Below are 27,718 nucleotides of genomic sequence, written 5' to 3'. Positions count from 1 at the left end.
TGGGGGGCCTTCAGGTTCCTTGGGGTATACTTTCATACTAGACTGACCTGGGCAGAACACATTGAGAGAGTGGTGGGAAAGTGTAAGAAGGTGCTAAATGTGATGCGCTGTCTGACGGGGAAGGAGTGGGGGGCTGGGCGTTCCTCATTGAAGACCATGTATGTTGCATTGATCCGATCTGTAATAGACTATGGAAGTATAGCATATGGTTCGGCAGCCCGGACCTCACTGGAAAGGCTAGATGTCGTACGGGGGCAAGGACTCAGAATATGTAGTGGGGCGTTTTTGACGTCCCCAGTGGCTGCATTACATGTGGAGATGGGGGATATGCCGTTGCAGATTAGGAGACAGCAGCTGGCAATGAATTACTGGGTCAACCTACAAGGACAAGGGGTGTCTCATCCTGCGAAAGGGATTTTACAGGCATGCTGGGAACATGAGCGAAGACCGAACGCGAGCTTTGGGTGGGTGGGTAATTCCTAGGCCAGGGGTGTCAAACTCATTTTAGCTCAGGGGCCACATGGAGGAAAATCTATTCCCAAGTGGGCCGGACCAGTAAAATCATGGTATATATAACTTAAAAACAACATCTTCAGATTGTTTTCTTTGTTTTAATACGATCAACATAAAACATAAAGCTGGAGCCTGAGGACAGTGTGTCCAAAATAGTACAAGCACAACATCACTATTAATCATAAAACACCTCAAGTTATTTGAAAATTCTGAGGACAAAGAACACACAAACACACAATGCCTCAGTGATTCACAGAAGTATATCACAGATCACAGAACTATATCAGGGTGTCTCAGGCAGCACCTTTTTTTAAAAGTGGGGTTGCATAGTTTATTTGACTCCTGATACCTGGCATCTTTTAGCTTTCACCAGCGCATCAATATCAGGCGTAGTACAAGCACAACATCACTATTAATCATAAAACACCTCAAGTTATTGGTGAACTGGAGAAAGACTTCAAAGATATGTGCTTGTACGATTCAAGTGCTTGTGCGTGAGTCTTGAGCGCAGCTTTGTTTTATCTATGCTCATTACAGAGAACTTGCTCACAAAGATATGTGGTTCCAAACATGCACAACAGTTTTGCAGCGAGGGCTGTCAAGTTGGGGTAACCTTGCAAGAGATTCTGATAAAATATGTCCAAGCCAGCTGCGGCAAATTTGCCCTTCAAATCCGAGTCACACTGCAGGTCTATTATTTCAAGTTGGATGCTGACGGGCAGATCAGAGGGATTCACAGTGAATGGCGAGCAAAAAACTTTGAAGTCTTTCTCCAGTTCACCAAAAATCTGAAAGCATTGCTCAAACTCCTGTAACAGTCCCGTTATTTTATCTTTGAACCGCTTCATGTCTGCCACATGTTGGGTCGCGCACACGTTTTTCAGACAGGGGAAGTGAGCTGCATCACCACCGGCGAGTTGCGTCTCCCACAATGACAGCTTCAACTTGAAAGAACATATGCTGTCATAATACTGCGTGACAACTTTGTTGCGCCCTTGCAGCTGTTTGTTCAAGTTATTCAGGTGCTCTGTAACATCCACCATAAATGCAAGGTCCTGCATCCATTCTGCGGAATGAAATTCTAACACTGGTTTGCCCTTTTCTTCCATGAACTGTTCAATTTCTTCTCGTAAATCAAAGAAACGCCTCAGCACAGCACCTCGGCTTAACCATCTTACCTCAGTGTGGAATGGCAGGCCATAGATGTGGTATTTCTCTCTGAGAAGGCTGTAAAACTGACGGTGATTCAGGCTTCTGGATCGGATGAAATTAACAGTTTGGATGACCACCTTCATGACGTTATCCATCTTTAATGACTTGCAACACAAAGCCTCCTGGTGCAAAATACAGTGAAAATCCAAAAATCACATCCTCCATTTTCAGATTGCACTTTCTCTCTGAACTTTGTCAAAATGCCTGCTTTTTTCCCGATCATTGAGGGCGCACCATCTGTAGCCAGGCTGACAGCGCGGGACCAGTCCACTCCGACCCTGTCCAGTGCGCCGACGAGTGCAGTGAAAATATCAGCTGCTGTCGTTGTATCTGTCATCGGCACCAACTCCACGAACTCCTCGGTGACGGTCAATGTGTCATCAACTCCGCGGATGAAAATGGCCAGTTGTGCAACATCTGTAATGTCCGTGCTTTCATCAATTGCAACCGAAAACGCAATAAATGACTTTACTTTTTGCTTCAACTGACTGTCCAAATCCACTGAAAGATCGGAAATCCTGTCTGCAACTGTGTTTCTTGTCAGGCTGATATTTGCAAAAAGCCTGGCGCTTTTCAGGGCACACAATCTCCGCTGCCTTCATCATGCATGTTTTTACAAATTCACCCTCACTAAATGGTTTTGAAGCCACTGCGATTTCATTAGCAATGAGGTAGCTAGCTTTCACTGCAGCGTCACTGATGTCTCGGCTGTGAGTAAACACAGACTGCTGTTTCTTCAGACCCGCCAACAGTTCATTCACCTTCTCTCTTCTCCGCTGTCCTTGAAAGTTGTCATATTTGTCGGCATGAAGACTCACATAGTGGCGACAAAGGTTATATTCTTTCAGCACTGCAACATGCTGTGAACACACCAAACATACAGCTTTCCCATTCAATTCCGTTAATAAATAGGAGGATGACCATTTTTCTTGGAACACTCTGCACTCTGCACTCTGCGTCCACTTTTCTCTTTTTTGACAGAGACATATTGGGGCAATGAGGGTGCCAAAGCACATAATGTTAAAAGTAGAAGCCGTAATAAATATTGCGGGCAAAACAAAGTAGTTCATCCGGACTGGCTGCACTTGCTTGACCTACTTGCTCTGCCCCGGTATAAACAGTTTGCTTGCTTATCACAATTGCTATTGCACCATCCAGTGGACGCAATTGGAACAGCAGTTTCTTTTATTGAAAAATTGCAGCTCATTTTTATACTTTACAAAATCATCTCGCGGGCCGGATTAAACCCGCTTGCGGGCCTGCTCCGGCCCGCGGGCCGGACGTTTGACACCCCTGACCTAGGCGAAGGAGATGGGACTGTATGGAAGGGAGTTTAGTCCAACGGTAGTTATTCCTGTAAATCCACCATGGTTACTCCCGTCTCCAGTAGTTGATCTAGAAGTGTTGGAGAGACTACAGAAAGATGGGCAGGTTGTTGATCCAGCTGATTTCTTTAAGAGACATCTGGAAACTGTATCAGGATTTTGTGGCCATTTACACAGATGACACAGATGGCCCCATTCATTCTTTCCTTTACACGGATCAGTCGTCCTGGTCCCTTTGCAGAAAAACAGCCCCAAAGCATGATGTTTCCACCCCCATGCTTCACAGTGGGTATGGTGTTCTTTGGATGCAACTCAGCATTCTTTGTCCTCCAAACACGACGAGTTGAGTTTTTACCAAAAAGTTCTATTTTGGTTTCATCTGACCATATGACATTCTCCCAATCCTCTTCTGGATCATCCAAATGCACTCTAGCAAACTTCAGACGGGCCTGGACATGTACTGGCTTAAGCAGGGGGACACGTCTGGCACTGCAGGATTTGAGTCCCTGGCGGCGTAGTGTGTTACTGATGGTAGGCTTTGTTACTTTGGTCCCAGCTCTCTGCAGGTCATTCACTAGGTCCCCCGTGTGGTTCTGGGATTTTTGCTCACCGTTCTTGTGATCATTTTGACCCCACGGGGTGAGATCTTGCGTGGAGCCCCAGATCGAGGGAGATTATCAGTGGTCTTGTATGTCTTCCATTTCCTAATAATTGCTCCCACAGTTGATTTCTTCAAACCAAGCTGCTTACCTATTGCAGATTCAGTCTTCCCAGCCTGGTGCAGGTCTACAATTTTGTTTCTGGTGTCCTTTGACAGCTCTTTGGTCTTGGCCATAGTGGAGTTTGGAGTGTGACTGTTTGAGGTTGTGGACAGGTGTCTTTTATACTGATAACAAGTTCAAACAGGTGCCATTAATACAGGTAACGAGTGGAGGACAGAGGAGCCTCTTAAAGAAGAAGTTACAGGTCTGTGAGAGCCAGAAATCTTGCTTGTTTGTAGGTGACCAAATACTTATTTTCCACCATAATTTGCAAATTAATTCATTAAAAATCCTTGTCTGTCATAGTTGACGTGTACCTATGATGAAAATTACAGGCCTCTCTCATCTTTCTAAGTGGGAGAACTTGCACAGTTGGTGGCTGACTAAATACTTTTTCCCCCCACTGTACAGTGATGGTGAAGAGATGGCAGGAGCAGTGGAATATAAATAATAAGGGAAGGCATTTATTTCAAGTACAGATGAAAGTCGGGGAGGGGACAGAAGAGAGGAGGCTATTTTTACAAGATTAAGGGTGGGACACAGCTAGTTGAATAAGACATTAAACGTGATAGGAAATAGAAACTGTGGAGCATGTATTGCTACAGTGTGGGCAGTATCAGAGGGAAAGATAGGATGAAATTTAGTATGAGGGAGAAGGGGATACAGGAAATTAGTTTAAATAGTATATTGAGTAGAGCGCCATTAGATAGAGTCTGAAATATTTGTTATCTTTTCTAAGAGAAACGGGGTTGGCAGGTAGGATTTAGTTTATCCCTATCTCTGGCCCACACTCCAGTACGGTAGGTGGCAGTAATGCACCATAACGTTTGATGCCAACCGCTGATAAACCCCACTGAAGAAGACGGGGGTTACCTGACCCATGCAAAGGAAGTGCAAACAGTAGTCTTCCGGTCCCTGTTTTGAATCGAAGAAGGTAAGTGAAGCTATTTTTCCTTCTGTCCGTGAACGTTTTGCTTAGAATACATTTTTTATTTTTATTTTTTGCACATCGTTGATGTCGTTATAACAAAGTTACGCGTTAGGTGGGTGACCATCCTCAAATGTAGCTACATAAGCTAGTTAGCAAGCTGCGTAATTTGGTTTATCCAAGTTTCACCAAAACCACGGCAAGTGATGTATGTGTTGTTTTTGTAGCTAACTCGCGCCGTTTTTCACCAACAGTTCACACACATCTGCTAGCGAGATTCTAAACAGCTTGTCTACCGTAACTTCAATTTAAGGTCGTCTCAAATAGCTGCCTGTCCCTTTTAATAGCCGGGCAACGGCACACATTTCAGCAAACATAAGCCTTTTTTAAATAAACGCCCGGTCTAAATCAATTGTTTGTGGTTAACATGAATTGTTTACTAGGTGTAATGTTTGATCTGTTACATTTCAATTATTCAGTAATAACTCGCCAGTAAAAAACTGCTAGTGCAACTACCTAAAAATCGGCCGATCGCCATCTAGTGGCGGAAGTAACTGCCGAAAATGTACAGTCAAATATAATAATTATTCTGTCAAGGAAAAGGTTGTTTTTTAGGCATACTAAGACAAAAGAAACCTGACCGTTTAATTGATAACGCATTAGTTCAGGAAATGAAAACAATTTATTTAAGTGAATGCTGGAATTGAACAATGAACTATGCGAAGCTGTGTGCATTAAGAAAATACACAACAAAAATAAAAGCAACATACAACAATTTCAAAGATTTTACTGAGTTATAAGGAAACCTGTCAATTGAAATAAATTCATTGGACCCTAACCTATGAATTTCACATTACTGGTAATACAGATATGCATCTGTTGGTCACATTTACATTTTAAATAAAAGTAGCGGCATGGATCAGAAAAGCATTCAGTATCTGGTGTGACCACCATTTGCCTCATGCAGCATGACACATCTCCTTCACATAGAGTTGATCAGGCTGTTGATTGTGGCCTGTGGAGTGTTGTCCCACTCCTCTTCAATGGCTGTGCGAAGTTGCTGGATATTGGCGGGAACTGGAACACGCTGTCGTACACTGCGATCCAGAGCATCCCAAACATGCTCAATGGGTGACATGTCTGGTGAGTATGCAGGCCATGGAAGAACTGGGACATTTTCAGCTTCCAGGAATTGTGTATAGATCCTTGCGTCATGGGGCCGTGCGTTATCATGCGGAAACATGAGGTGAATGCGGCAGATGAATGGCACGACAATGGGCCTCAGGATCTCGTCAGGGTATCTCTGTGCATTCAAATTGCCATTGCTAAAATGCAATTGTGTTCATTGTCCGTAGCTTATGCCTGCCCATACCATATATGCCTGCCTGTACCATTATGGCAATTAACATTCCTGCAGTCAGCATGCCAATTGCACATTCCCTCAACTTGTGGCATTGTGTTGTATGACAAAACTGCACCTTTTAGTGGCCTTTTATTGTCCCCAGCTCAAGGTGCACCTGTGTAATGAGCATGGTCCCGTGTGGCTCAGTTGGAAGAGCAGGGCGCGTTCAACTTCAGGGTTGTGGGCTCAATTCCCACGGGGGACCAGTACTGGGAAATAAAGTATGAAATGTTGCTCTCATGACGATATGTCGCTCTGGAAAAGAGCATCTACTAAATGACTAAAATATAAATGTAATCATGCTATTTAATCAGCTTCTTGATGTGCCACACCTGTCAGGTGGATGGATTATCTTGGCAAAGGAGAAATGCTCACTAACAGGGATGTAAACAAATGTGTGCATTTTTTTTGGTATTTTATTTTTTGAGAAAGAAGCTTTTTGTCCGTATGGAATATTTTTGATCTATTATTTTAGCTCATGAAACCTAGGACCAACACTTTTTTGCATTTATATTTTTGTTCAATGTAGACGCCTGGCTCAAATAGAAGCCTGTCTCTAATAAACGCCTATTGTGTAGAGTGATTTAAGAAAATAAATGCTGCCCATTAATTTAAGTTTTATGGTAATTTAAGACTACTAGCCTTGTTAGTTGAGTGTTTTGACTTTTGGCTAATAATGCATAATTGTGTGTTCTTCATCTTTGCATAGCAGCCTAAGTCTGCAGTGTTGTGTGTGTGTGTGTGTGTGTGTGTGTGTGTGTGTGTGTGTGTGTGTAGGCTGTTATGGTCCCGGGACACACTCTTTTCATGGCACTTCGATACCAAGTGATTTCCGTAGAAGGTAAGGAGAGCATTTTCCTAACCTTAATTTCAGTCTCCTAACCTGCTATGTTAATTATCCTAACCTGCTGTGTAAGTTCTCCTCACCTGCTATGAAAACGTCACTAAAGTATTGAAGTGCCATGAAGAGTTTCCCTTATGGTCCCTGACCTAGTCTAGCTCTTGTCTTGGTAAGGCTGATGCTCACTGAAACTCTGCTTCTCTTTTCACTCAGAAGTGATTTACATTAGAGGCACTTTAGTCAACAAGATGAAGATCAAACAACATGCAAAAACTAAACCACTGCACACAAAAAATAAGGGGACTGAACGCCATGGAAACCTGGGTATAACATACACAGAACATGACCCACAGTCAGGCGATGACTCCACCGGCAGAGATGAATCAGACTTTACCCAAGCCCTCTCAAAGAGCACCAGTTCAAATCAACATTCAGATTCTAGTCCACTCCACAAGGATCCTGTGGTAGTGCTAACCAGGTTGGCTGATGTAAGTAGGAGTAGTGTTTTCTAATGTGTCTAGTATTGTGGCAATATCATTAAGATTGTTAATGCATACTTGTATTTCTGTCTCTTTCTAATCCACAAGGTGGTGGTTAAGACACTTCTGAGAGACATTAAAGTGTGTTTGGTGAAGGAGGAGACTGATGCCAAGAGGGATGAATGCAACAATGGAGGTAGGACATACTGTTTATCATACTCCAGTCTACGCCCAACAGTGCAGTTTAAATGATTGATGGTTACTGGAAAATTCATATTAACAAGGTTTTAATTTGATATGGGCAATGACTATTGAATGAGGAAATTGACATTTGCCATTATTGTCTCTTCCCTTCCTCCCCTTTTGTCATACCCATCTCTTCTCTCCCTCTATCCCTCACTCTCAGTTTCTTCTCAGTTTTTTCCTTGTCCACACTGCACCATCTCCTTCACTGACTGTTACTTCCTGGAGAACCACATCAAGACCAAACACCAGAAGCAGTACCTGGCCATGTTGAAAAGCCAAGTCTCAAAGAGTAAAACCGTGTACGGCCCCACACACAGCTGTCCCCACTGTAGCTGCATGTTCCATACACCACGACAGCTATACATACACACCCGCAAGGCCCACCCCTCTGCCCTTCCCCAGAAACCTGCCCCTCCCCAGAAACCTGCCCGTCCCCACAGGGTTCAGGAGAAGTTCCACACCTGCCCGCAGTGTTCCCGCAGATTCAAGTACCTGGGCAGCCTGCTGAAGCACTGCAAGAGTTTGCACAAAATGGCCGTTGCTCTCACCGAAGGACACATCAGTTGCGCGGACTGTGGGAAGAGCTTTGAGAATTGCTGGGGCCTGGGGCCTCACCGGTGTCACGAACCAGAGGGTTCTAAACCTAAGGACACTAAGCCTGTGATCTGTCTGGAAGTCGGCTTCCAATGCTTAGAGTGTGGCAAGATCCTCACTACTCCTACGAACCTGAACGCTCACATGCGCATCCACACCGGAGAGAAGCCTTATGTCTGCAAGGAGTGCGGCAAGCGCTTCTCAGGTACCAGCGCTTACCGTTATCACTTGTTAATACACAATGGGGTCAAGCCATTCAAATGCCAGGACTGCGGGAAGTCTTTCAAACAGAAGTCACTCCTCAGGAAACACATGACTGTTCACTCTGGTGAGAGGAAGTACTCTTGCTCCCAATGTGACAGGCAGTTTGCATACAGGGAGAGTCTGAAGCTTCACCTGCGCACGCACTCAGGGGAGAGACCTTTCAAATGTACGGTGTGTGGTAAAGACTTTGCTGACAAAGGTTATCTGCAAACTCATCTGAAGATCCACAGCAACCAGAAAAACTACCATTGTGGGGTTTGTGGGCAGAAGTTCATAAGGATTGGGGTGCTGAACACACACCTGCGCTCACACACCGGGGAGAGGCCTTACCACTGCACAGTGTGTGACAAGCAATTTTCCCGACTCGATCACCTGAAGAACCACCAGCGCACTCACACAGGTGAGAAACCATACACCTGTACAGAGTGTGGTAAAAGCTTCACTCAGTCTGGAGATCTGGCCAAACACAAGCGCCTCCACACTGGGGAGAGGCCATTTGAATGTTCTGAATGCCACAAACGGTTTATCTGCTCTGCTTCTCTGACCCTGCACATGAGGACCCACACTCACCGTGATGTAAAGCCATACTCCTGCCAAGAGTGTGGGAAGAGCTTTTATGAACAGAGTCACGTTAAAGTCCACATGAAAATCCACAAGGGGAAACCGTATTCCTGCCCCCACTGCTTTGCCAGCTTTGCTCGCAAGTCCAACCTCTCCAAACACCTGCTTAGATGTCGTAAACCTAAATGATTATGCTGTATATTTTTAACATGACACCTTTTTATGAAACTCAGTTACTCTTGTGAATTAATAGGAGGGGCGTCTGATCTCTTTAGTCAGTGATAGATGTATGACAACAAATGCTAATGAAATTTTGCTCCCCTGTTTATGGTAACGCCACAATGTTTTAGCAATCCTCCAGTTGGGTCACACAGTGAACTCCAAAAGTATTGGGACAGTGACATGTTTTGGCTCTGTACTCCAGCACTTTGGATTTGAAATGATACAATGACTGAGGTTAAAGTGCAGACTGTCAGCTTTATTTTGAGGGTATTTTCATACATAGCTGGTGAACCGTTTGGAAAGAACAGCACTTTTTGTACATATTCCCCCCCCACCCCATTTTAAGGGAACCAAAAGTATTGGGACTAATTCACTTATGTGTAGTAAAGTAGTCAAAAGTGTATTATTTGGTCCCATATTCATAGCACGCAATGCTTACATCACGCTTGTGACTCTGGATGCCTTTGCGGTTTGTTTCGGTTGTGTTTCAGAGTGTTTTGTCCCCAATAGAAATGAATGCTAAATATTGTGTAGTGTCACTTTTATTGTAAATAAGAATATAATGTTTCTAAACACTTCCAAAGTTACAGGAATTAATATAATCCCCCCCCCCCCCCTCCATAAAACAAATATCCTAACCTCCCCTGTTATTGTAATGGTGAGAGGTTAGCATGTCTTGTGGGTATGATATTCACGATTCACTCAGGACTATCCGTAATCATGGTAGCATCCAACAAGTTTGTAGGGTAACAAACTTGATGTAATCATTGCGTGATAGGAATATGGGACCAAATACAAAACTTTAGACTAATTTTAAAACACAAGTGAATTTGTCCTAATACTTTTGGTCCCCTAAAATGGGGGGACTATGTTCAAAAAGTGGTGTAATTTCTAAACAGTTCATATGGATGAAAAAACTCAAATTAAAGCTTGACAGTCTGCACTTTAACCTCAGTCATTGAATCATTTAAAATCCAAAGTGCTAGAGGTACAGAGCCAAAATAACAAAATAAAAGTTCACTGTCCCAATACTTTTGCAGCTCACTGTACATTAGGTGGTTACTTTTATTGTTCTTTTGTTTTGTGGTTGTTTGCTTTCTAACCAGTTAAATGTAATCTACATAATTCCCAAAAGTAATTATCATGAGGGCCATAAACAATAACTAGTAATGCTGCGTATTCAAAGAAAGGTTAAAATCTCACCTTTCTGGTAAAAATAGTTCTAAATTGCTGAGTTGTTGTCACTTTTGAGGACACAAGCTCAAGTACACAGTACAAATATGATACAATTATGAAATGTATTTCCTATTCAACAAAATTGAATGAATAAGGCTTGAAATGACTTATATGCTTTCTAAATATAGCATAATGAAATTATAAAATGGCAAATGATAAGATTTCACCTTTTATAACTGTAAATTACATATTAGTTGTTTTAGTTTAGAGAAAATGTGCATATTGTTTAGAGCTTTCTCTTGATCAAAACATCTGCCCCCATCGCTGTGAACGTCTCACAGAGCTCTAGATTGGCTTCATGAACTCGTTAGGAACTCGCCTTCCATCTCATATTAATATTTTTTTTGTTTAAAATCTGTTAATTATTTTTGATGAATGGCTATAAATCGATCTCTGAATGTGCTACTGTGATGAAAGCACTCTCCCGCTGCGTTATGATGTAAGGATTGCAGGCATGTGCTGTGATATAGGGTTCAGACAGGAGTTGGACAGTTGGAAGAGCGATTGAAATGGTAGGAGGGACATCCCAGCTTCAAGTGGTTTAAGATTTCACATCCTACGTCACACAGGCTCAGAAAAATGTCGAACCAAACAGGGGACCTTATGTCTAAAAGGTTTTAAACACCAGTTTGTTTTCAATCGTTTTTTTATTTGCTCAGTTTAAAAATAAACAGTGATGTACAGAAGATGGTTTGATGACTGATTGTCCTGGTGATCAGTAGGTGATAAATTCTGAAAGATGATCGTCTTTTTTTTGTGCTTTGTGTTTGTAGTGTATTCCTTGATTTGGAACAAGAGGAGCATTTATGTAAAGGTCACTCCCATAGTATGGTATTGTTATAAACATGACATTAAATTAAAGTGAATTACAGAGACCACTTGAACAATTGGAACACATGATTTGTTTCAGTAAACCATCATTGGCCTGCACTGGTTGTGATTTTTATTGCATTACCAAACATTTGAACATGGTTGACAAGCATGTAGTATTCTTTCTCTGTGTGTACACAAGTATTCAGACCCTTTACTCAGTACTTTGTTGAAGCACCGTTGGCAGCGATTATAGCCTCAAGTCTTCTTGGCACACCTGTTTCTCCCATTCTTCTCTGCAGATCCTCAAGCTCTGTCAGGTTGGTTGGGGAGCGTCGCTGCACAGCTATTTTTAGGTCTCTCCAGAGATGTTCGATATGGTTCAAGTCTGGGCTCTGGCTGGGCCAGTCAAGGACATTCAGAGACTTGTCCCGAAGCCAGTCCTGCATTGTCTTGGCTGTGTGCTTAGGGTCGTAGTCCTGTTGGAAGGTGAACCTTCGCCCCAGTCTGAGCGCTCTGGAGCAGGTTTTCATCAAGGATCTATCTGTACTTTGCTCCGTTCATCTTTCCCTTGATCCTGACTAGTCTCCCAGTCCCTTCCGCTGAAAAACATCCCCACAGCATGACGCTGCAGCCACCATGCTTCAACGTAGGGATGGTATTGGCCAGGTGATGAGCGGTGCCTGGTTTCCTCCTGACGTGACGCTTGGCATTCAGGCCAAAGAGTTAAATCTTGGTTTCATCAGACCAGAGAATATTGTTATGGTCAGAGTCTTTTAGGTGCCTTTTGGCAAACTCCAAGCAGGCTGTCATGTGCCTTTTACTGAGGAGTGACTTCCATCTGGCCACTCTACCATAAAGGCCTGATTTGGTGGAGTGCTGCAGAAGTGGTTGTCCTTCTGGAAGGTTCTCCCATCTCCACAGAGGAACTCTGGAGCTCTGTCAGAGTGACCATCGGGTTCATGGTCACCTCCTTGACCAAGGCCCTTCTCCCCCGATTGCTCAGTTTGGCCGGGGCGGCCAGCTCTAGGAAGAGTCTTGGTGGTTCCAAACTTCTTCCATTTAAGAATGATGGAGGCCAGTGTGTTCTTGGGGACCTAAAATGCTGCAGAAATGTTGTGGTACCCTGCCCCAGATCTGTGCCTTGACACAATCCTGTCTCAGAGCTCTACGGACAATTCCTTCGACCTCATTGCTTGGTTTTTGCTCTGATATGTACTGTCAACTGTGTGACCTTATATAGACTGGTGTGTGCCTTTCCAAATCATGTCCAATCAATTGAATTTACCACAGGTGGACTCCAATCAAGTTGTAGAAACATCTCAAGGATGATCAATGGAAACAGGATGCACCTGAGCTCAATTTTGAGTCTCATAGCAAAGAGTCTGAATACTTAGGTAAATGTGATATTTCAGTTTATTATTTGTAATAAATTTGCAAAAATGTCTAAACCTGTTTTCGCTTTGTCATTATGGGGTATTGTGTGTAGATTGATGAGGGGGGAAAAACAATTTAATCAATTTTAGATTAGGGCTGTAATGTAACAAAATGTGGATAAAGTCAAGGGGATTGAATACTTTCCGAATGCTCTGTATATATTGTGTGTATGTGTGTATATATATATATATATATATAGTAGTATCATTACTACATTTTGACTACAATTTATTATGTACATGATTCCACGGGAATATTCCTTTAAGAATGGACACCCAATCAACAGCCTCTTAATCTTTGGCTATTACCTGATTGGCCAGTTGTCCTCGCTAAAGTAAATTGTCTTCTGAATTTAACAATCTCGGCCAGTACGAAATCCAGCATGCTGTTTTATCCGTGAAGATTAACAAGAAACAAAAACGGTTTCTGGTGGATTTGGTAATTGTTGGGTGAGAAGCGGTAAAAGTTGTGTAACGTTAGCTTTCTTGCTCGCCAGTTTATAGCCTAAAATTGCCGAAGGTGATTTGATTTTTTAGCATGCTCTATTCTCATCAACAAAGATCATTATTAGCTAGCTACCTAGCGCTAGCAGTACTCAATTTAGTGCAGACATAGCTTGCTACAGCCTTAGCAAAGAGGCTAGTGCCATAAAATACCCTAAAGGGCACTTTATGGCATGGTTGGGACCCGCAAGACGTTCAATTATGATAATGGTGTGAATAGATCGCTGCTATTGCTGGTGGTTTGTTTATAAGTAGACTAGCTAGCTAGTTCCGAGCGTCTGGCTCTTAGTAGGCTTCAGCATTTCGTAGTTTTGTTCATGCAGGCTTATGGCTTCTTCATCATTCTGAATAATTTATTTGATAATGCAGCGTAATGTTACATTTTGTGTTGGATGGGTGATGGACTGGTCTAGCTCTTGAGTCCAGTCAGCTTGGTCTTTTCCCAACAGAATTCAAAGAAATATGAAGGTTAACCAGACTGAGGTACTCAAGTCAGCAAGATGGAGAACAAACCAGGAAAAAGCTACATAACCTAGAGGCCTAAACAGTCCAACACGAGTGGGGTTACATTCAACTCCATCCAAATAAAAAAGGAACCAAGATTTGAGCAGAAGAAAATGGGTGACCGTTCCAAACTTTCCTTGCTGAAGAAGCATGTCAAGCAACATCAAACTACATCCAACCAACCGACCCCGTGTAGCCAGATATCATGGAGTCCTCTAGTGATGCTAACAAGATTGTCTAATGTAAGAAGAGTTGGTGGTCTTTCCAAACGTGACACTTAGTAACTAGACGAGAGTATTTAGATTGTTGGTTAATGCATACTGTTTTCTTCATCTGTCTAATCCATAAGGTGGTGGTTAAGACTCTTCTGAGAGACACTAAAGTGTGTTTAGTGAAGGAAGAGACTGATGCCAGGAAGGATGAAGACAACAATGGCGGTAGGGCATAGTGTTTAACATACTCCAGTCTACTCCCAACACTGCAGTTTAACCCTGGAAGAGTCCTAAACTCATGTTTAACACTACATAGTTCATCTCCTGTGACCCAGATGTAGTGCTGAGTGATTAGTGCTTTTTGAGGTTGGTTCTTTTTCAATTATATAATTGAAAAATTAATGGTTTGCCGTTTGGGTTATTTAAAAAAAAAAACATGAAATGCACCATGCATTAAGTGGGTTGAGTGCTGGAACACAGAATATAACAATTAATAAAAAGTCCCTTGATGCCCGTTACTGCTTATCACTTATTAACCATAATTTATTCACATTACTTTAATAAAATATTTGTCTATTACACTTGATTATTATGACTTTATTATTACATTCCAAGTCATTTCATCTCTATAGCGCTGCTGCCTATTTTCTGACAAAATCGCTATTTTTGTAGTTCTTCAAAGTAAATAAGGCATACTTCTAACTGTAAGTCGCTCTGGATACGAGCATCTGCTAAATGACTAAAATGTTTTATGACTGCTGATTACCAGCTATCAATCACTTAGATTATGTATTTTCAACTGCTCTCCATCCTTCTCGATCGTGCATTCTTCTGTCTCTTTTACATAGCAGGCGTAAAAGAAACGGACCAGACAAGTAGGCACGCAATGGATTATGGTCATTGTAGTTAATTACGACGTTTGCTCTGCAAATTATGAAGACTATTTTGAAACTAGAACTCCGTACTACATTGCACAGTTCGGGCTTGGTTTGATTTATCTCTAGAGAAACTGCGCAATGTGTGCATTGAGCTCACATAAAAAAAAAAATGGAATTCAAATAATTGAACTGACGTCAGTCATTTAGTTGTTTAAAAAATGAAAAATATCCCACAATTTCGGTTAATCGCTCAGCACTACCCAGATGTATCTCTTAGTAGCATTTGTTGTGTCTTGTCATCTCTAAGATGTAGTGATTATGTAGAAGAAAAAGAAGTCAAGAAAACCGTTCTAAGCCAGAGCTAGAGGGATTTTTGTAAGTGATGTAAAAATCCTTGGGTCTAACTGGGTTAAATGGGTGATGAATTACTGAAGGTGAATTAAATGTCAGCAAGGATTTCTTCATTTTTTTATGAGGAAAATGACATTTCTCATTATTGTCTGTTCCCTTTCTCCTCTCTTATCATTTTCTTCTTTCCCTTCCATCTACCCACCCATCTCTGTCCTCCCTTAGTTTTATCTCCTCAGTTCTTCCCTTGTCCACACTGCACCATCTCCTTTACTGACTGTTACTTCCTGGAGAGTCACATCAAGAACAAACACCAGAAGCAGTACCTGGCCATGTTGAAAAGCCAAGTCTCAAAGAGTAAAACAGTGTACGGCCCCACACACAGCTGTCCCCACTGTAGCTGCATGTTCCATACACCACGACAGCTAGACATCCACACCCGCGAGGCCCACCCCTCTGCCCTTGCCCGGAAACCTGCCCATCCCCGCAGGGTTCCGGGGAAACTCCACCCCTGCCCGCAGTGTGCCCGCAGATTCCCGTACCTGGGCACCTTGCTGAAGCACTGCAAGAATTTGCACAAAATGGCCGTTGTTCGCATCGATGGACACATCAGTTGCGCTGACTGTGGGAAGAGCTTTGAGAATTGCTGGGGACTGGGGCCTCACCGGTGTCACGAACCAGAGGGCACTAAACCTAAGGACACTAAGCCTGTGATCTGTCTGGAAGTTGGCTTCCATTGCTCCGAATGTGGCAAGATCCTCACTACTCCTACGAGCCTGAACACTCACATGCGCATCCACACCGGAGAGAAGCCTTACGAATGCAAAGAGTGCGGCAAAAGGTTCTCGAATGGCAGCAGTTTAGGCAAACACCTGCTGATACACAAGGGGGTCAAATAATTCAAATGCCAGGATTGTGGGAAGGCTTTCGCCCAGGCAAACCTTCTCAGGAATCACATGACTGTTCACTCTGGTGAGAGAAAGTTCTCCTGCTCCCAATGTGACAAGCGGTATGCATACAGGGGTAGTCTGGAGCTTCACCTGCGCGTACATTCAGGGGAGAGACCTTTCAAATGTACGGTGTGTGGTAAAGACTTTGCTGACAAATGTTATCTGAAAACGCACCTGAATATACACAACAACCAGAAAAACTACCATTGTGGGGTTTGTGGGCGCAAGTTCATAAGGCTTGGGTTGTTGAAGTTACACATGCGCTCACACACCGGGGAGAGGCCCTACCACTGTACAGTGTGCGACAATAAGTTTTTTAGACTCTCACACCTGAAGAACCATCATCTCACTCACACAGGTGAGAAACCATACACCTGCACCGAGTGCGGTAAAAGCTTCACTCAGTCTGGAGATCTGGCCAAACACAAGCGCTTCCACACTGGGGAAAGGCCATTTGAATGTTCTGAATGCCACAGACGGTTTATCTGTTCAGGTTCTCTGACCCTGCACATGAGGACCCACACTCACCGTGATGTAAAGCCATACTCCTGCCAAGAGTGTGGGAAGAGCTTTTATGAACAGAGTCACGTTAAAGTCCACATGAAAATCCACAAGGGGAAACCGTATTCCTGCCCCCACTGCTTTTTTTACTTTGCTCGCAAGAGCAACCTCTCCAATCACCTGCCTAGATGTCCTAAACGTAAATGAGTTAAACCTATGAATGAATAGGAGGGGGATTCGTTCCCTTCAGTGATCGATGCTTGACAACAGATGCAAACAATGTACCCCTACTATGTATAGTAACTCCATATCACAGAATCTACCTATGATAACACAATGTCTTTAGTAATAGTCAAATTTGTTCACATACAGTACCAGTCAAAAGTTTGGACACCAACTCATTCAAGGGTTTTGCTTTATTTTTACTATTTTCTGCATTGTAGAATAATAGTGAAGACATCAACTATGCAATAACACATATGGAAACATGTAGTAACCAACAAAGTGTTAAACAAATCAAAATATATTGGGGAAAAAATATATGACAGCTTTGCACCCTCTTGGCATTCTCACAACCAGCTTCATGAGGTAGTCACCTGGAATGCATTTAAATTAACAGGTGTGCCTTGTTAAAAGTTAATTTGTGGAATTTATTTCCTTAATGTGTTTGAGCCAATTAGTTGTGTTGTGACAAGGTAGGGGTGATTTACAGAAGATAGCACTAGTGCAGTGGAAAAACCATCAAGCGCTATGATGAAACTGGCTCTCATGAGGCCGGCCACAGGAAAGGAGTTACCTCTGCTGCAGAGGATAAGTTCATTAGAGTTACCAGCCTCAGAAATTGCTGCCCAAATAAATTCTTCACAGAGTTCAAGTAACAGAGACATCTCAACATCAACTGTTCAGAGGAGACTGCGTGAATCAGGCCTTCATGGTCAAATTGCTGCAAAGAAACCACTACTAAAGGACACAAATAATAAGAAGAGATTTGCTTGGGCCAAGAAACACGAGCAATGGACATTGGCCGGTGGAAATCTGTCCTTTTGGTCTGATGAGTCCAAATTTGAGATTTTTGGTTCCAACTGCCGTGTCTTTGTGAGACGCAGAGTAGGTGAATGGATGATCTCCGCATGTGTGGTTCCCACCGTAAAGCATGGAGGAGGAGGTGTGATGGTGTGGGGGTGCTTTGCTTGTGACACTGATTTATTTAGAATTCAAGGCATACTTAACCAGCATGGCTACCACAGCATTCTGCAGCAATACGCCATCCCATCTGGTTTGCGCTTAGTGGGACTATCATTTATTTTTCAACAGGACAATGACCCAACACACCTCCAGGCTGTGTAAGTACTATTTGACCAAGAAGGAGAGTGATGGAGTGCTGCATCAGATGACCTCCACAATCACCCGACCTCAACCCAATTGAGATGGTTTGGGATGAGTTGGACCGCAGAGTGAAGGAAAAGCAGCCAATAAGTGCTCAGCATATGTGTGAACTCCTTCAAAAAAATTTGGAAAAACATTCCAGGTGAAGCTGGTTGAGAGAATGCCAAGAGTGTGCAAATCTGTCATCAAGGCGAAGGGTGGCTACTTTGAAGAATCTAAGATATATATATTGATTTGTTTTAACACTTTTTTTGGTTACTACATGATTCCATATGTGTTTTTTCATAGTTTTGATGTCTTCACTATTATTCTACAATGTAGTAAATAGTAAAAAATAAAGAAAAACCCTTGATTGAGTAGGTGTGTCCAAACTTTTGACTGGTACTGTACATTAGATTGTTAGTTACGTTTTGGTTATTTTGTAATTGTTTTTAAAACCTGTTTTATTTTCTCAACCAAAACAAAAAAAGGAACAGTGATATACAGAAGATTGTTTGATGACTGATTGTCCTAGTGATGAGTAGGTGATAATGTTTCGAAAAGATGATTGGATGTTTATTTTCCTTTGTGTTTGCAGTGTATTCCTTGATTTGGAACAAGAGGACCATTTATGGAAAGGTCACTCTCCTAGTATTGTTATAAACATGACATTAGATGAATTAAAGTTAATTACATAGAGACCACTTGAGCAGTTGGAACACATGATTTGTTTCAGTCCATAAGCCATCATTGACCTGCACTGGTTGTAATATTGCAATAGCAAACCTATGAAGCCTAGAATGTGGGACGAGCTTCTATGAACAGGAACAAGTTAGATGCCACATGAAGACACAGGGGAGAGAACGTACCCCTGCCCCTCTTGCTTTTCCAGCTCAGATGTTGTAAATGATCATTTTTTTATATAACACCTTTATAATGAAACTCATTGTATTCATAGGGATCACGTGGAGATGACTCCGCCACAGTGAAATTACATTATAATCATGGAATACATTGGAACATCATTAGTAGATTATAGTTACATTGTTTAATGAACTACGTTTTTGTACTTTTTTCATTTTTTCTTCATTTCAGCGCTTTTTAAATGATGTACACAAGATGATTTGTATGCAGACTCTCCTGGTGATGACTGACAAGAAAGGTGACAGTCTGTGAAAGATGGCATGCATGTCTGTTGTGTGTTTTGTGCTTAAAGGTAGACTCAGCGATATGACGTTGCCACGAGCAGCACCACAGATATTGTGATGAGCGAGATGCAAGACTTTGCTCTCACACAGTATCTGCGCCAGTGGAGGCTGGTGGGAGGAGCTATAGGAGGACATGCTCATTGTAATGTCTGGAATGGAACCGAGTCAAACGTAGTTTCCATGTGTTTTATACTGTTCCATTTATTCCATTCCAGCCATTACAATGATTCCGTCCTCCAATAGCTCCTCCCACCAGCATCATCTGATCTATGCTATGTGCATGGGTCACTTTATGCTATTACAGCATGATAGCACCGGGACCAAAACAGCAGAGAAATGTAGCCTAACACTTCAACGCACTTAGTTATTGCGGAAATTGACCCACTATGTTTACTTTGTGCATCTACGTCATATCACTGAGTCTACCTTTAACGTAAATCCCCATGAACCCACATCACTCCCAAAGTAATGTCAATTAAATTACATTTAAATTAAGTTGGGTTAACAGGGTTACCACTTGAACAGAGAACCACCCATCCTGTCATTAACTGATTTTTACCAGTCCATAGGCTAAGAACCATCATTGGCCTGCAGTGGTGTTGATATTACTTTGTCCTGTACAGCATTGGTTCTCAACCGTGGGTACTAGCCTAGGACCCCTGGGGGTACTAGAGAAGACTCATGAGACTATAGGCCTACTGGTAAAATGCACTTGATGGGGTACTTCAGGGGTACTCCGGGCAAAGCAACATTTTGTTGGTGGTACAGTAACCGAAAAAGGTTGGGAACCAATGCTGTACAGTATCGTTCCCACATTTTGACAGCAGAAGAGGCCTTAATGCTGTCTATTATTATTGCAATAAAATAACATTTTTTATTATCATAAATATACAACACATTTCCAGTATCATTTATTTTGTTGAATGTTGCTTTAAGAATCCACACCAATAAACCGCCTCCAAATCGTTGCATATCGAGGAGCTATTACCTGATTGGTCAAGTCCACGTTCAGTAGGCACCGTAAGGACATAAATCAGGAAGTGCAGCGTTTTTTTTGGCGTCGACAAAGGTAGGCGAGGCTGTGTTTGCCCTTCTATCGTTGAGCATTTACGAGATATAAAATAATGTGCCTTTGCTGTATTGTTCTCATCAACAAAGACAAGACTACTCGTTAACGACTTCAGTGAAACTCCATATGATTATTGCATTTTCGTTTTCGTGTGTTACAGAAGAGATACTGGATATAATGACGAGATGCTTTGTGTCTCCTCCCTAACAATGGGGATTCGTTGTCCACAGAGCAGAACGGCGGGCTCCCCCCTATTATTTTCTTTAGATTGGTGGATACATCTCGTTATTTGACTTTTTTTGTAATATTCTATGAGTGGTGTTGACGTCCACCGCCTGTAGACGTCTCGAATTTTAATAGGGACAACTCTGATAAAGTGCATTTTCTCAAAGTTGCCGGTATGTCAGTGCATCACACTTATATCAGTACACGCGTAACAACCTAGTGTAAGCATTACCAAACTTCTATTACATAAATAAGCCTCACGTATTAAAATAGCATTTCCTTTTTTCAAGATTAAATTCGACACACATTGCCCCCACCCCATACAAAAACTCCTCACATTATTAATGATCTGCTTAACGTGGACATATTTTTGGCAGAGTAAACCCTCTCGCTTCACCTCTTCCTATCTGGTTGCACTATCAGTAGCATCTATGAATCACATGATTACATAGGTTTGAAGTCAAACGGAAGAAACAAGGACAGGATGGTTCATGGGGTTATTCATTACGCCGATTCTGTTGCAAAACGTTTCTTAAACGGAACGAAACGGGGAGGGACCTATCTGAATTTGTCCAATAGAAACTCAGAACACTGCTGCTGTGAGATTATTATATCAGGATTCAAGGATGCTGCGAGATTAGGATATCAGGACCAGTTTAATGGTCAATCTGATGTTGGCATTAGCCGTGCAGCATTTACGGTGATACGCCTCCGCAGAAGTCAGGGCATTTATACTTCTTGTGCTTTGCAGCGCAGAGCTGTTGTAAAGTAAGTTGTCAAGGAAGTGAGTTGGTGTTTATACAGGACCTCCCGTCCCCACCTACCGTTACCCAATCATGTCAATGCTGAGGAGTTATACCGAGCCTTCCACATTGTTACAACATTTGGGAGACGCACGGTGGTGCGGTATGGAGGTCAATTTGGCCTCTGCATGCCTCCAGAGGAGCCGTAATTGCGTCACACCATACATACGGAGCCTCCGTCCACATTCCCAGATCAAGCATAAATCGGCTTTTAGACAAAGCAATTTTTAACGGTAGAGCAAAGGATGGCTGCAGTATTGCCGTTATAATGACCACATTATGCATGGGATGCTAAGGCATAAATGTATAAAAGTGTGTATTATAATTTAAAATGTATGTAGTTCTGTCCTTGTGCTGTGTACCTATCTATTAATGTTATGTAATATGTCATATTTTGTGTGGACCCCAGTAAGAGTAGCTGCTGCTTTAGCAGTAGCTAATGGGGATCCTAATAAAATACTAAAGTACTAATACTAGCAGCTCAAGACATTGGCTAGTTAGTTGGCTGCAACAGTAAGTAGAGTTTGCTGCCTGTAATATAATCATATAACGAGGCTCTGCTTATGTCTGGCGGGGTTGATACTAGCAATAAATAATGATGAATGCTAGGTATATTGCTGGTAGGTTAACGACTTTCCAGCATGACTGTTAGAAACGTAGGCTGTTAGATTGATTGTTAATGCAGACTTGTGGTTTCTTCATTCTTCATGATTGGTCTTACTTATAGTGTTGGATGGTTTATTAGTATGATCCCTGCTTGGTATAGCTCTCTAAGGGTGATGCTCAATAAAACCTGGTCTTTTCCCCACAGAATTTCAAATGAAGAAGCACTCTAGTCAACAAGATGAAGAGCAAACCTGGGAAAAAGCAACACAACAAAACCAAGAGGACTAAATACCATCGAGACCCCATCAAAACAGAGTGTGGAACACAGTCAGATGATGTTGACTGCAATAGAGAAGAACTAGACGTTAGCCAAGCACCCTACATTACTAAAGGGGTTTGTATCAGCTCCATCTTAATCAAAGAGGAACCAACAGACTTTGAATTGCAGGGAATGGGCAAGGAACATAACCGTTCTGATCCTTCCTTCCAGAAGAAGCATATCAAACATCAAAATACATCCAATCCTATGACCCGGTGTAGCCAGATATCAAGGAGTCCTATGGTGATGCTAACAAGATTGTCTAATGTAAGAAGAGTTAGTGGTCTTTTCAAACATGTGACAGTTACTAACTAGACAATAGTATTTATACTTTTGGTTAATACATAATGTGGTTTCTTCATCTTTCTAATCCATAAGGTGGTGGTTAAGACTCTTCTGCGAGACAGTAAAGTGTGTTTGGTGAAGGAGGAAAACCCAGACGAGACAGATGGAGGTAGGGCATAGTCCATACATCCAGTCCACCCTCAACACTGCATTTGAAATGGATGATGGGATTACTTGAACATCACTTGAACATTAATTTAGCAAACTTTGAAATTAATATTTAGCAAAGATATTTACTCAAACGTTTTATTGTTGAATGAGGAAATGTTCTGTTTCCTCTCTCTCCTCCCATCTCTCTCTTCTCGCTCTTTCTACCATCCTTCCACTGCTCTGTCCCTCTCCCTCAGTCTCTACTTCTCAGTTCTTTCCTTGTCCACACTGCACCATCTCCTTCACTGACTGTTACTTCCTGGAGAATCACATCAAGACCAAACACCCAAAGCAGTACCTAGCCATGCTGAAAAGCCACGTCTCAAAGAGTAAAACCGTGTACACCCCCACACACAGCTGTCCCCACTGTAGCTGCATGTTCCATACCCCACGGCAGCTACACATCCACACCCGTCAGGCCCACCCCTCTGCCCCGCTACGGAAACTCCACCCCTGCCCGTATTGTGCCCGCAGCTTCCAGTACATAGCCAGACTGCATACTCACTGCAAGGTTTGGCACAAAATGGCTGTTGCTTTCACCGATGGATACCTCAGTTGCGCTGACTGTGGAAAGAGCTTCAAGAATTGCTGGGGACTGGGGCCTCACTGGTGTCACAAGCCTGAGGACACTAAGCCTGAGGATGGCCCTGTCTGTCTGAACATCGGCATGCCATGCTCAGAGTGTGGCAAAAGCTGCTCTAGTCCTCGGAATCTGCGCATTCACATGCGCACACACACCGGCGAGAAGCCTTACGTCTGCAAGGAATGTGGCAAGAGCTTCTCAGAAGACAGCAGTTACCGTAAACACATGATGATACACTCGGGGGTCAAGCCATTCAAATGCCAGGACTGCGGAAAGGATTTTGCCCGGATGGGGCGCCTCAGAGTTCACATGACCATTCACTCTGGCGAGAAGTCCTTCTCCTGCTCCAAATGCGACAAGCGGTTTGCATACAAGGACTGTCTGAAGCTTCACCTGCGCACACACTCAGGGGAGAGACCTTTCAAATGTACTGTGTGTGGTAAAGACTTTGCTTACAGAAATTATCTGAAGTTGCATCTGAAGATCCACAACAATGAAAGGAACTACCATTGTGGGGTTTGTGGGCTGAAGTTCATAAACAGTGCAGCGTTGAAAACCCACCAGCGCGCACACACTGGGGAGAGGCCTTTCCATTGCACAGTGTGTGACAAGACATTTTTCCGACATGAACACCTGAAGAACCACCAGCGCACTCACACAGGTGAGAAACCATACACCTGTACAGAGTGCGGTAAAAGCTTCACTCAGTCTGGAGATCTGACCAAACACAAGCGCATCCACACTGGGGAGAGGCCATTTGAATGTTCTGAATGCCACCGACGGTTTATCTGTTCTGCTGATCTGACCAGACACATGAGGATCCACAATAACTCACGGCCATATCCCTGCCAGGAGTGTGACAAGAGCTTCCGCTTGGCCAACCACCTTAAAATTCACATGAGGACCCACACTGGGGAGAGACCATACTCCTGCCACCGCTGCCATCGCACCTTCGCTCGCACCCACCACCTCTCCGGTCACCTGCCTAGATGTCGCTGAATGATGAAATTACACTGTATATAAATAAACTATTTTACTCTTGTTGTAGTTATTTAACAAGGGAACAGTGATGTACAGAAGATGGTTTTGTGCCTGACTCTGACCTGGTAATGCCAATAAATGGTAATGACAATAAAGGCCTCTATACTCTGTGAAGATGGCACACCTGTTGTGTGGTTCTGGTGTTGTTTGTGTATGTTGTTTTTTCTTTGAGCTGAAATAAGAGAGTCATATCACATGCATTTCAGTCTCCTAGTATTCTATTGGCCTGCACTGGCTGGTTTTGATATTACAGCATGTCGTACGTTTCATATTACAATACGCAAGCTATAGAAGAGGATTAATTCAAGAATTTAGGCTATTTGTCTCTGAAATCCCAGACCAATGGCAACATTGTTAGTGTGGGAGTTAACCTGTCTGCCTAGGGAGAATCAGGACAGTAAATAAAAGGGTATGCTCTTCTTTCAGTCTCCCAGTATTCATTGGCCTGCACTGGCTGGTTTTGATATTGCAGTTCATATATTACAATACGCAAGCTATTGAAGAGGCTTGATTCAAGCTCTTAAAGGCTCTACTTGGTCAATCCGCCATCTGAGCAAACATACTTTTTGTGCTTCGCGGAGCATAGCTGTTGTGAAGGAAGTGAGTTTGTGTTTATACAGGACCTCCTGCCCTCACCTACCGTCAACCAATCATGTCAATACGGAGCCCTCCGCATTGTTACAACATTTGAGAAGTGCACGGCGATGCGGTACAGAGCTTGATTTGGCCTCTGCTTCACAATTGTGTCACACCCTCCATACAAAGCCTCCAACCACAATCCAGATCAAGCATAAATGGGTTTTTAGGCTACACTATCATTCCCACATTTTAACAGTCACATGAGGACCTAGGGAGATTCTCAATCGCCTTCACTAGCACATTAGAGGTTGCTGCTGCCTATTGAAATCACTGGCCACTTTAAGAAATGGAACACTGGTCACTTTAATAATGTTTACATATCTTGCACTACTCATCTCTTATGTATATACTGCATTCTATAATATTATACTTGTCGTATCGAGTAAATGCTGGCAATTATTGCTGATGAACAAAGGAGTCTGCTCATACTGAACTTGGATCATAAGGTTTATTCATATCACAAGCTTTCAGCATGAGTTACAGGAGTCAAGATCCCCCGGAGAGCAGTGTTCTCGAATTGTGATGGCTGCTCTGCTCTCCTGTTCCCCCAGCATATACTTATAAACAATGTAAAAATATGGGTTGCTCCCTCTGCGGTCCAATCACCGGTCTCCCCTGGGGCGTCACCCCACAAATGGCTACTTTTGAACTAACATAAACAACATTCTTTCAGTTCCACTTAAAACCATTAACAAAGACATAATCCTAATACACGACATATCCCCCCTTCGAGACTAACTAAAAGTCTCGAAAACAAACAGAATAGGATTATGACAAGTAACAATTTATCTTATTGAGTATTTTTTACCTTAAACCAAAAAACATTCTTCTCTAGAGTGTATATACCTTTCTATGAAATATGAATAACTGTTTATGAAGTGTGAATACATTACTATGAAATATGAACAAATCTTTATGGAGTGTGAGAGCGAAAAACTGTCTGGCAACCTTCGTTCCAAATCCATCCATCAATCAAGACAGTAAAATTCTCTCACGGTCCCTCTGCCCCAGGCAACCACCTAGATACTCCAGATAAACTCATAAATCCCTATCAATGCATTTGAAACTATGATGCAATTAAATACACATGTAAGCCCCTGCAAACAAAATACTATCCAAAAAATGTCCACACCACGGCTGGTCAACCCATCGGACCCTATAGTGGACCTCTCCCTGCCTAGACTCCCTGTCCCTAAGCATTCACGAAATAAACAAAAACATCTAAGTTCCCCACATGTATTCAATAACATCAAATATCATTCTACAAAAATTAATACCTAAGAATATAACACAAATTATGTATTACACATGCAAATATGTCTATATTTCATTGCAGACACTGGAATGTAGTCCACTACACTTCATCTCCTCCGTAGTCTCCTCTTCCAATGCATTGTTGATGATGGAATCGGAATCTTTCCACACCTTCTTTGTTCCATCTCCTCCAGTCATTGTCCTTTCATATTGTCCCTTCATATTGTCCTTGTTTGAGTATTTCAATCTCCACATATTCCCCCAAATGCTTCTGGAAGAAAAGAAAATACCAAACAGTATCTTTTGCAAAACAACACTTTCAAATTAAACATCAATATCAACTAAGAATATAAAAATTATATATAAATGATGTATGAATCAATATAAATGATAGAATAATGAAATAGGATAATGTGATTCATTCATACACTTCCCCCCTTTGATTCATACAATCATACTAAAATCACCCTAATATTGAATTATTATTTTTTTTAATGATCAAATATTCAAAAAGGATATTTATTCATTAATACTCCATCCAGACCCCCTTGTCCATCTTCATCCAGATCAGGAACAGTCAACAACGGCATCTGAGTGTTGTCTCCAGGCATCACTACTCCAACCTATCTCAATATCATAGCTTTCTCAAAGGTCAGTAACACATCACAAACATCACACACAGTGCTACCAAAGCTGCCATTAAAATCTAATCCATCACTGCTCCTACTGGGCCTAACTGATCTTGCAACCAAGTCTTCGCTGACCATCCAGCTCCTTCAGATCTACCAAACGCATCCCTCATATTCTTCAATGCATAGTGATACTATCTGAACTATCTGGAATCAAAGTATAGCTAATATTATCAATATGATCTGCCCAAAAATGTTACACCATACCATAGAAAAAATTCCCCCCTTCTCTCTTAGAATTATCCTCCAATGATAGGCTTCCCAGACTATGAAATGTCGCCATGTCCCTTTCCACCCTACTTCCAAACCTAGATTCAGATTTATCTGTGTCCGGTGCTACCCCTCTTTTAATGGTAGAAACCTCATATGGAAGCTTCAACGTTGACATGTAACAACATCCTGTCCATCCATAGGGTAAGAATATATACGCTTTATCACCACAAACCCTCCAAATATCTCTAAAATTCCCAATATTCACATTGTCAGGCAAAAGCTAATCTTTCACCATCAAAGTCTTGCTGTTCTTACTACCTGGAACATAAAGAGTAACATATTTCTCATAACTACCTTTAAGGTCATGCTTACCCAAAGTTATCATATAATCCTCACAATCTGATATTCCCATAAACATACCCCTTACATCATATGTTTTATTAGAACAAAAACAACTTTTAGCCCTCACTGGTTTCACCTCC

General features: G+C 42.3%; 3 protein-coding genes across 10 annotated transcripts; all 3 read left to right on the top strand.

Annotated features, from left to right (window-relative positions):
* The first annotated feature begins 4,719 nt into the window (after nucleotides 1–4,719).
* On the top strand, nucleotides 4,720–10,310 carry LOC121542862 (gastrula zinc finger protein XlCGF57.1-like). Of its 3 annotated transcripts, none has more exons than XM_041852447.2 (4): nucleotides 4,720–4,745; nucleotides 7,196–7,470; nucleotides 7,570–7,657; nucleotides 7,868–10,310. In XM_041852447.2, exons 2-4 carry the CDS (start codon nucleotides 7,231–7,233, stop codon nucleotides 9,313–9,315), a joined length of 1,776 nt encoding a protein of 591 aa, XP_041708381.1. In that variant the 5' UTR covers nucleotides 4,720–4,745; nucleotides 7,196–7,230; the 3' UTR covers nucleotides 9,316–10,310. The 3 variants fall into 3 exon arrangements, with proteins under 3 accessions (XP_041708381.1, XP_041708380.1, XP_041708379.1); XM_041852446.2 differs by lacking the exon at nucleotides 4,720–4,745 and adding an exon at nucleotides 6,584–6,982 and having other exon boundaries at nucleotides 7,199–7,470; XM_041852445.2 differs by lacking the exon at nucleotides 4,720–4,745 and adding an exon at nucleotides 6,584–6,982.
* A 2,873-nt stretch (nucleotides 10,311–13,183) lies between these two features.
* LOC121542861 (gastrula zinc finger protein XlCGF57.1-like) lies at nucleotides 13,184–24,555 on the top strand. 6 transcript variants are annotated; one of them, XM_045208612.1, is made up of 7 exons: nucleotides 13,184–13,280; nucleotides 13,784–14,080; nucleotides 14,188–14,275; nucleotides 19,188–19,254; nucleotides 22,209–22,589; nucleotides 22,701–22,776; nucleotides 23,015–24,555. In XM_045208612.1, exons 5-7 carry the CDS (start codon nucleotides 22,242–22,244, stop codon nucleotides 24,397–24,399), a joined length of 1,809 nt encoding a protein of 602 aa, XP_045064547.1. In that variant the 5' UTR covers nucleotides 13,184–13,280; nucleotides 13,784–14,080; nucleotides 14,188–14,275; nucleotides 19,188–19,254; nucleotides 22,209–22,241; the 3' UTR covers nucleotides 24,400–24,555. The 6 variants fall into 6 exon arrangements, with proteins under 6 accessions (XP_045064547.1, XP_041708376.1, XP_045064546.1 ...); XM_041852442.2 differs by having other exon boundaries at nucleotides 13,192–14,080; nucleotides 22,209–22,397; nucleotides 22,494–22,589; XM_045208611.1 differs by having other exon boundaries at nucleotides 13,192–14,080.
* LOC123481212 (gastrula zinc finger protein XlCGF67.1-like) lies at nucleotides 16,180–17,156 on the top strand. The gene has a single exon (XM_045208613.1). It carries the CDS (start codon nucleotides 16,233–16,235, stop codon nucleotides 16,932–16,934), a length of 702 nt encoding a protein of 233 aa, XP_045064548.1. The 5' UTR covers nucleotides 16,180–16,232; the 3' UTR covers nucleotides 16,935–17,156.
* Nucleotides 24,556–27,718: the final 3,163 nt, after the last annotated feature.

This window comes from Coregonus clupeaformis, chromosome 28 (assembly GCF_020615455.1).
Source record: "Coregonus clupeaformis isolate EN_2021a chromosome 28, ASM2061545v1, whole genome shotgun sequence".
Classification (NCBI taxonomy): Eukaryota; Metazoa; Chordata; class Actinopteri; order Salmoniformes; family Salmonidae; genus Coregonus; species Coregonus clupeaformis.
This window is presented reverse-complemented; position numbering and strand designations above follow the sequence as displayed.